Here is a 10889-nt window from a genome sequence, read left to right on the forward strand (position 1 = left end):
ATTTTTAAACTCGTGGTGACCTGACTTTGGAACAACGTGCACCAGTCCCTCCGTGATCTTGACTGTGTAGACCAGGAGTCTCCAAACTTTTTGACTCGGGGGCCGCATTGTGTTAAAAAAATGTATCCGGGTGCAGGGTTGTGCATATGTGCGTGTGTATATATATATATATATATATATATATATATATATATATATATATATGTATAATATAATATGATATATACACACGCACACACGTTAGATCAGGAAATAACACAGAGGCTATTTCATCCCTACAAGCCTGTTTCGCAGGTTTCCCGGCTTTTCAGGGGATTGTATAATGACATAAGCTCCAGCACCCCCCGCGACCATGAAAGGGATAACCGGTAGAAAATAGATGCATATATAATAAAATCCTCTGAAGAACAGGGTAACATCCGAAACGGGATTTTATAATAAAACATATCATGAAATCCCCTGAAAAGCAGGGAAACCTGCAAAACAGGCTTGTAGGGATGAAATAACCTCTGTGTTTATTCCGTTCTACCCCGATATTGAGCAATGTATAACGGATAGAACACAGTAACCTTGTGTAAGGAAAATGCATTTTTAAACAATATGATTTACATGGGCGGCTAGGACACACCGAGAGTAACAAGCAGTATAAAATGGATTAGAAAAGACAGATTTAAAAAAATTTTAAATAAGAATATAAAATTCAAATTCTAATATTTTAACTTGGGACTACCCGGGGGCCGGAGTTTGGGGACCCCTGGTGTCGACACTTTTAAGAAACATTTGAAAACTTCTCTTTTTAGTAAAGCTTTTAGTTAATGCGCCTTTGAACTATAATTTTGAATCCACTTTTTATCATGTTGCCCATGTTTTAATTCAATTGTTGTTTTACTTCACCTAGCGCTTTGTAATTTTATCCGTAAAAAGCGCTTTATGAATACAATTTACTTACTTACGACAGTAATACCTAAGTTTACACACTACATTGGTTCTGGGAAGGAGTTTGTATCTCCATCCATCCATCCACTTTCTACTGCTTATTCCCTTCTGGGGTTGCGGGGGGCGTTGTATCTCAATTAATTCAAATACATTCATGAATTTTAACAGTTAAAAAACAAACTTTGAGATAAGTAATATTGTATGAAAAACAATAGAATAGAATGTAATACGAATAACTACAGTAGTTTTATAAAGTCATTTGATAATTTACTGGACTTCTACGGTATCCTTCACACTCAGTTTCTTTGTTCCACTGGCTGGGAAAACAAAGTTATGTCTATTTTTACCTATAAGCTACTGTTAGCGAGTAAGACCGGATGTTTTGGGGCGGATCTTACAGAGGTTCAGTGTGACATACGAGACCTGTAACTCAAATTTTGGCTCACAACTTAAAGCACAACAATTAGCCGAGAGCCCATATCTCAAATCACAATCGAGGTACAACTGCATTTTCCGGACCAGAGCCTCCTTAATTTCTCAACTTTCCCACCAAAAAAGCTCTTTTACCAATGGTTTGTTTCAGATAAGCATCTTTAAATATTGATAGTTCAAGTGCTATTTCAGATTCCACCGTAAAGCCTTATTTGTTCCAGATGATTTCCTTGGTGATCATTTTATTTTGTTTCCTCACAGGTACGCTGTTCGTCAACCAAAAAACAGAGTTTGATTTTGAGAATCCCTCCATCCTTGTGGTTGTGGAGGCTCGAGACCAAGGCACTCCATCACTCTCCTCCGTGGCCACTGTCCAAGTCCAAGTGTCCGATATCAACGACAACACCCCCATCTTTCACCAGTCAGAGTACAGAGCTCATGTGTCCGAAGACCAACTTCCCGGCTCCACGGTTCTCACCTTAGAGGCGGTGGATGGAGACTTGTCGCGGGACAACTGTGGTTTTGATTTTGCCATTGCCAGTGGCAACTTGGGTAATGCCTTCCAGATTGAGAGCAGTGTGCGCTTCTTGGAAGGGAAAGGCTTCCAGACGGTTGGAAGCCTTATCCTGGTGGAGGAGCTGGATTTTGAAGCTGTGTCGAGTTATAACCTGACTATTGTGGTATCAGATCGTGGCATCCCCCAGCATAGCTCTAGCGTGCCCGTGCTAATCAGCGTTACTGATGTCAACGACAACCCTCCAGCTTTCAGCAGGGGAGAGTACAGTGTGGTACTAAGCGAGAGTGCCGCCGCAGGGACAGAAGTGCTGCACTTGTCCGCCACTGATCCGGACTCTGCTCCCAACGGGGAAGTTCAGTACTCAATAAGCTCAGGGGACAAGACCAGCCTTTTCCAGGTAGACCAGTGGACGGGGGCGCTGAAGCTAAAGCGACCTCTGGTCAGTGAGAGCCAGTTGTCCCACACGATTGTTGTCCAAGCTACGGACGGCTTAGGACACTACGCCTTTGCTCCAGTCAGCATCGACGTGAAGGATACCAATGACCACTGGCCCTTCTTTCCCCTCAATCAAGTAACAGCGAGCATCAGGGAAAACCAACCCAAGAATGCCTTAGTCACCATGATGCATGCCATCGACCACGACAGAGGGGTTTTTGGAAAGTTGAAATACTACATTGCAGAAGACTCTAAAGATGGAACAGAGGCCTTCTTCATGAACCAAACATCTGGAGAAGTACGCACCCGCTCTACTTTTGATTTTGAGAAGGTCAACTCCTTCAGTTTCACGGCTGTAGCCATGGACGCCGGCAACTATTCTGCCACGGTCACAGTGCAAGTTTATGTCACAGGGGAGGATGAGTATGACCCTGTTTTCACCTCTCCTGAAGTCTCACTCAACGTGCCTGAGGGGGCAAAGAAAGGCGACGTCATCGGCAAAGTACACGCCAGAGACGAGGACGGAGGCCTGGATGGCGTGGTCCTGTACTCGCTGGCTGGCAGTTCACCTTATTTCGAGGTCAATAAATCCACTGGTGCGATATTTTTGAAAATGGACAGCTACGGCAGACACGTGAGCCGCGCTAAAAGAGAAGTACGCCTCATGGCGCTGGATGTGACCGCTCAAAGCCCCCTCCACACCTCACGCACGGCGGCAGTCAAAGTGACCGTGGACGTGACCCACACCTCGTTTGGCCTGACCACGGACATGAACATGCTGCTGGTGAGCGTCATCGCGGTCTCACTCGGAACGGTCGTCATACTGAGCATAATTGCCGTGGCGCTCTTTTTTGTCAAGCTGCGGCGCCAGAGGAAGGAGCATAAACGACGTGGGCGGAGCAAGGCGTCGGGCACCCTGCTGCACAAGTTTGAGACGACAAAAATAGCGGCAAGTGAAATCATTTACCATCAGGCCCTCCCCGGATACGCGGCTGACCAGAGCAGCGGGAGCAGCAGCGGGGGTCCGTACACCCGGGGGGGATCCCTGGACCCTTCCCACTCGAGTGGTCGCGGCTCCGCGGAGGCCGAGGCGGCGGAGGACGACGAGATCAGGATGATAAATGAATACCCTCGCGTGTCTAGCATCTCCTCCTCCATGCAGGAGCGCATCTCGGCCCGAGGTCCGGACTCCGGGATCCAGCAGGATGCGGACCAACTGTCTGACGTGTCTTGTGAGCCTTCTGTTGATTGGTTCAAAGGGAAGAAAAGGGGGAGCCTGAATGGTTCTCTGCTCGCCGGCCAGGTTCCAGCCTACAGAGATGAAGGCGGGGGCTACGTGGGCATGGGAAGGGGGCTCAGCATCTCCCATCACAAGGACTACTCGTTCCCCGAGGACGGGAAGCCTGCAGTGGATGGCTCTTTGACGGCCATCGTGGCCAGTGATGAGGAGCTGAGGGGCAGCTACAACTGGGACTACCTGCTGAACTGGTGCCCCCAGTTCCAACCCTTAGCCAGCGTTTTCACTGAGATAGCGCGTCTCAAGGATGAAACCGCCCCGCCACACCCTCGAAGGTCCTTCCACCACAAAAGCAAAGCGGAGTCAAGAATCGACCCCCCGCCACTTATAACCTGTGTAGCCCACCCTGGGGCAAAAACTGTACCACCCAAGCCGGCGGTGGGGCGGATGTACCCTCACCTGTCTTCCTTCCGGAGATCTCCCCTCAGCAGCGACGGGTCCATCTGCTCGGTGGCCATGTCGCCGAGTTTCTCCCCGTCACTGTCGCCGCTGGCGGCGCGCTCTCCTGCCGTCACGCCCTTCAGCGTCTCGCAGGGCCCCTCGGCGTCCATCATCAGCGCCACAGAACACAACCTGGAGCACATTGATGAAGCGGAGCTGAGGATTTAAACTATAGAAACTGAATCCCTAACCCCAGGACTTCACGACCACAACGTCGGGTCAGTTACGTTCCTTTAGCGACCAAACTGAGGGGCTCGATTAGGACAAACTGACCTGTGGACCAACAGGCTGAACAACACAAAATGTTGTTCAGTGTGCACATTCAAACAGGATCCACACATGATGTCAATATTTTGTAGAAAAATACTGTTTATATTTTTATACTTCTAGGGCAGATCTGGCATTCAAGTCTCAAAGAGTTGTTCAAAAACTCTTCCAATATTTGTGTACTTGTACTATCCTTGTTTGTACTGTAAGTGGGTTCTAAGCAGGGGTCCCAGGTTTTTTTTTTTTTTAATCTGTCCTGTCCCGCCGCTCGGGCAAATCATGTTGTTGATGTAGATATCCATGTTTGCTCTGCAGTTGTTACTTTACAAAAGAGTAGTGTGGGATACTTCTCTTGTTGCCTTATTTCTATGTGACTTTATTAAATGTTTGTCTGTATGTGTGTAAATATACAGTATATGTATAGATACAGTGTATATGTGTGTGTATATATATGTATGTATATATATATATACACATGTATATGTATATATACAGTGTATATGTGTCGGTGTGTGTATATATATACATATATATATAAACTGTATATACATATATACAATTTGTGTATGTGTGTATATATGTGTATACAGTATATATATACATGTATATACAGTGTCTATATATGTTTGTGTATTTGTATGTACTGTATGTATATATTAATGTATATATGTATACATACATAGAAACATATACATCTATGTGTATATGTATGTCCATAAATGTCTTTATATACATATACACATGTGGATATATGTATATATATACATATATGTAAATATATACACATACATGTATAAATACATATATGTATATGTACTATGTCTGTTTATATATACATACATGAATGTATGTATATATATGTGAGTATAAATATATATATATATATATATATATATATATATATATATATGTGTATAGTTGTTTTTAAAGGGCTTTATAAATAAAGCTGGTATGGTACATATATACATAAGTGTATATATGTGTGTGTGTATATATATATACATGTGTGTGTATATATGTCTATACACACACATATATATACACATTTTATATAAACACATACATACATATATATACATATATATATTATATACATATATATATACATACATATATATATATATACATATCTATATACATATATGTATACATATATAAATATACATATATACATATATATATATACATATATATACACATATATATATACACATATATATATATATATATATATATATATATATATATATATATATATATATATATACATATATATAATGTGCCAAATCCTTTTAAATTTAAATGCTGGTCACGCTCAGATTGTTGCTCCCCTTCTTGGGAAATCCCCGCCACACCAACCAATGTAAATATATTTCTCTGCTTGTACCAACGAAACGTCAGTCTAAATGACGGCGAGATCAGCGAGATTCGCTATCACCCCAACTGCTGGCGAAGGTCACGGTGAACGTGAAGCGCTCCCTTCAGTTTGAGGGACAACCTCGTCCGGCGCTCGGGGTTCCCCACAACGCAGCCTTCACGCCTCTCGTCTGGTATCGAGGGATTCGGAATCGCTTCGACCGCCCGTAGACGAACTCCGACATTGTTTGAAGTATCCAACTCCAGTACGAATGTTCCAACACCAGCACAGAATGTTTTAGCCGCGGTTCACCAAACGGAGGCCTGGACGCCATTGCTATGTCAGTATTTGCCTAGTTGTCCCTTCCAGCAGTCCCACCACTTGACTCTCACCGCCGCCAATCGCCTTTTTTTATTTATTGTCTTTTGTCCATGGTTGTGTTCCCGTGACTGTAAGAAATGTCCATGTTTGGACGTGAACTCATAGACTGAAGGTACCTTGCAGCTTGTTTCACCTCTCTGTTTGGAGCTAAGTGCCTGATTAAAGAACTTTGGTGAAAACCTTCTCCTTTCTACCTTTGTCATGTTCACCGTGGATTGTTGTGGATCCCTTGGGCCCCTGGACCGTGACAGTGAGGAGAAGACTTGGATGAGTTCAAACATTACAGCACCGGTGTCACACTCATGGCTCTTTTCCTACTGCAGTGGATTCATACGGCCCCATTCGTGGCGCTTTGCCTGACACGTGAAACGTAATGAACAGGGGTCTAAATATCTTGAAATGTGTTTTGTGACAATTCCAAGTTTCAAAAACAGCGTCCGCTTTTCATCGTTTTCAGCAGGCTGCATTGCAAAATGAATAACCCAGGGCTGAGGCTGTGCGAATCTGTCCCCTAGTGCAGTGGTTTTCAACCTTTTTTCAGTGATGTACCCCCTGTGAACATTTTTTAAATTCAAGTACCCCCTAATCAGAGCAAAGCATTTTTGATTGAAAAAAAGAGATAAAGAAGTAAAATACAGCACTATGTCACCAGTTTCTTATGTATTACCTTGTATAACAGTGCAAAATATTGCTCATTTGAAGTGATCTTTTTTTAACTATTTGGAAAAAAGATTAAAAAAAGAACTAAAAACTTGTTGAAAAATATACAAGTGATTCAATTATAAATAAAGATTTCTACACATAGAACTAATCATCAACTTAAAGTGCCCTCTTTGGGGATTGTAATATAGATGCACCTGGATTAATCAATTTCATTCTAAACATTTCTTCACAAAAAAATAAATATTTAACATCAATATTTATGGAACACGTCCACAAAAAATCTAGCTGTCAACACTGAATATTGCATTGTTGCATTTCTTTTCACAGTTTTTGAACTTACATTCATATTTTGCTGAAGTGTTATTCAATAAATATATTTATAAAGGATTTTGGAATTAGTGCTATTTTCAGAATATTTTTAAAAAATCTCACGTACCCCTTTGCATACCTTCAAGTACCCCCAGGGGTACGCGTACCCCCATTTGAGAACCACTGCCCTATTGTAAACTCTTTCATTGTTTCCATTTTGACAGAAAAAAAAATCAACATTAAAATTAAAATTTTCGTACAATCTAAAATATTTTTATTTTATTTAAAAAATGCTTAAATATCTGTAAAACTCACGATTTTAAAGCAATTTATCCATCATATTGTAAAAATGACAAGATATATTTTGTTTTGTTTTGTTTTTCCCCAAAATTTACCACAGTTTTTTATCGCATTTGACCGTAAATGGGAAAACAGTACCAGTGTCCTTTTTACAGTAAAATTTGTGGCTCTTTACCTGAAATGTGATACGTAACAAACTGAGGATTGAATATCTTGAAATGTGTTTTGTGACAATTCCAAGTTTCAAAACAGCGTCCGCTTTCCATCAATTTCAGTAGGCTGCATTGCAAAATGATTAACCCTGGGCTGAGGCCGTGCAAATCTGTTCCCTCGTGTAAACACCTTCATTGTTTCCATTTTGACATAAAAAATAAAAAGAAGATTGTATTAAAATGCAACAACTACATTATCGTACAATCTGAAAATTTTTATTTCATTTTAAAAATGCTTAAACATCTGTACGACTCACGGTTTTAAGCAAGTTATCAATCAGTTTGTAAAAATGACAATAGATTTTTTTTTCGGTTTGTTTTTAATCCCCCAAAATTTAACGCGGTTTTTATCGCATTTGACTGGAAATGGGAAATCAGTACCGCTGTCTTATTTACAGTAAAATTTTGGCAACTGAACTGCAGTAATATACAATTAAACAATCATTGCATTTACTTGTATGAACCAATGCAAACAACCTTACGTCGTCATGGTGCAAAAAACAAAAAATGTCAACGCACTGAACTTTATGGGTATTGTAAAAAAATGCCCATGCACCAAACTTACCGTAAAAAAAACTGTGCCATTTATAGTAATATCCTCGAAAGAATACCGCAAATTTTACCGTAAAATCCTGGTTATCTGCAAATTTTACTGTAAAATCGACAGATATTTTATTGTAGTGTTGGTAAAAAAAAAAAAAAAGATCAAATGTGTAATATTTTAATGATGGAAATCCTTACACATTTTGACACCCTGTGTGTGACATGTTTTTTTGCTACTGTGGATTTTATTCTTGTCTTAAAAAAGTCAGAATGTTGACCTAATATCCTCTTTATTATATTTGTATCGTCTTAAAACTCAAGTATTTTGAAAAACTTGCAATTATCTTCTGTGTAAAACGGGTATTCTTTCAAAAGCACAGACCTTTGCCATCACACAATTGTAAAAAAAATTTAAATGTTAATTTAAGACATGGAATTCTGATAAATTTTGGACTTATCCATAGTGGAATTATATATTTTTTAAAATCGGGAACACTCTCGTCCATTAGCTCTGCATGGGTGAGGATGCAAACTTTTACATACACAAGTTTAAACGTAAACATAAGGTAGAAATTATCATTGATTATAATTTTTTTTTAATTTTGAAAAAATTTAAAAAGTATTACTTGTACTTGAGTACAATCTCTCTACCGCCCTCTGCTGTAATATGTGTGGTACAGCAGGTTTTACAATGCATGACAAGTAGGAGCATGAATATATGTTGAGTAGCTTGAATAAGACTATAAACTGCCACTTTTTTCCCATGCTTTGCACCCTGCGGCTTATAACAGTGCGGCTAATTTATATTGATTTGTATTCAGGAAATAGTTTTTCCACAACACCGACAGAGACACTGAAAATATGTGTCATTGCTTGCCCAATGGCGCCATCTTTTGGACGAGTTAGTTCAATGTACTTCCTGTTTCGTGCCTTACAGGAATTACTTGTCCAAAGCGGTTCTCCTCGTATGGATTCTCCATCCATCACTCCAAGCAACGGTTGTAGGTTTTACAATATAACTAAAACAATTCTTACTGACTAAAACGTTCCATGTGTGATGTCTGTGGGAGTGTCTTCACGCATATTTGTAGGTGCTATCGTAATGTGAGCAAGCTAGCGTTGATAGCATTAGCGATACGCTAACATGTTTACATTATTTGTTCAAACAAAGCCTTTGTTAGCGCAAGGAAACAGGTTACGTTGTTATAGCTACAGTAAGTCAACAAGTTGTAGCTAATCCTCGTTAGCCAGTCAACAGGCATAAGAAGGAAACGAGGACATAAGTTGTTTTAGCTACAATAAGTCAACTAGTGGTAGATAGTCAAAGTTAGGTAGCTAGTAATAATGCTAATGAAACAGGTTAAGTTGTTGTGAATAAACATTTTTTGACGTCTGTAGGAGTGTTTCCATGCATTTTTGTACGTGCTATCGTAATGAAATCAAGCTAGCGTCGTTAGCATTAGCTAAAATGCTAGACGTTAGCTAGTGTCTGTGTTAGTATTATTACGTACATTCTTTTTGTGTTGTTTCACTTTCAGAAATTCCTCAGTAAATTCACCAAAACGTCACAGAGGAGTTATTGAGTCTGTTTAGCTGATTGGAGGGCTATTTTGCGCAGCTAGTGGGTCCAGGTTTTGTTTGATTGGCCGTTTTACTGCCGTGTCACAGACACCATTTGGAAACAATTAAGGTATGTAAATAAACATTTCTGTCTTAATTCATTTCACAACGTATATATCTTCGACTTATAGTCCGGTGCAGCTTTTTGCAAGTTCTCCCACTTAGAAATCATGGAGGGCTCTGAAATTTTCACGGTAGATGCATGTCCACTGTATGAGAGATAACCTAAAAAGAATAATCCAGAAATCACAATCTGTGATTTTTTAACAATCGTGTGATAAAGCTGAAAATAAGTACCGTATTTCCTTGAATTGCTGTCGGGGCGCTAATTAATTTAAAACCTCTTCTCACTCCTGCGCTTACCAAAGGCATGCGGTAAAAGTAAGCATGCGCTAATTATTTTAAAACCTCTTGTCACTCCGGCACTTACCAAAGGCATGCAGTAAACATTTGAGTGTGAGGTAAGGATACCATTATGAAAAGCACATTTAATTAAAAAAAACGTTATTATGGTCTTACCTTTACTTATAAATGAAGTCCATGCCAGCTCCTTCTGATCAAAAGCATCGATAACTTGTATATAGAAGTTTTCCTTATCTTTCTTCAGTTTTAAAAGTCTCTCTGTCTCGATGGAGATTTTCCTTTATTACCTCCTGTTTCGATTGAAAGTCCAGTTTAGAAAACTGCTATCAGTTAGCTCAGCTTCTCAAGTGCGGGCGACGATAGAATTATCCTTGGGACACTCCCCCTCCCGTTCTGCTCCGTGGGTGATCTCTTTATCCCACCGCTGCCGCCAGGAAGTGTTATTGTATAAATAATACACTGGGTATTTAGGACTGGAAAATGCTTTATTTCAGCCCGGTTGTTTACATAGCCAGCACAGGACTGTCACATCCTAAAACAGGGGTCGGGAACCTTTTTGGCTGAGAGAGCCATGAAGGCCAAATATTTTAAAATGTATTTCCGTGAGAGGCGTACAATATTTTATAACACTAAATATAACTAAATGTATGCATTTTTAAGTAAGACCAACATTTTTAGAGTATAAGTCTCCTATTCTTTTCAATATCATGGTTATTCTGAAGTCAACCAATAATAAATAAAATGCTTCTTACCATTAATGAACAGGTGCGGAAGAAAACGGATGGATGGATTAAGGCGCATGAGAATGTTTTATAT

At 40.1% G+C, this 10889-nt stretch overlaps 1 protein-coding gene across 2 annotated transcripts in view; it reads left to right on the top strand.

The window, feature by feature from the left end:
• LOC133537053 (protocadherin-16-like) overlaps positions 1-4674 on the top strand; it is a 225014-nt gene extending 220340 nt beyond the window's left edge. For both annotated transcript variants that reach the window (XM_061877891.1, XM_061877890.1), the window contains one exon: positions 1630-4674. In XM_061877891.1, coding sequence (XP_061733875.1) covers positions 1630-4226 — 2597 coding nt within the window. In that variant the 3' untranslated portion in view covers positions 4227-4674. The remainder of the gene's footprint in view (positions 1-1629) is intronic.
• The last annotated feature ends 6215 nt before the right edge of the window (positions 4675-10889 follow it).

The sequence above is a fragment of the Nerophis ophidion genome, linkage group LG18, assembly GCF_033978795.1.
Source record: "Nerophis ophidion isolate RoL-2023_Sa linkage group LG18, RoL_Noph_v1.0, whole genome shotgun sequence".
NCBI classification, from domain to species: Eukaryota; Metazoa; Chordata; class Actinopteri; order Syngnathiformes; family Syngnathidae; genus Nerophis; species Nerophis ophidion.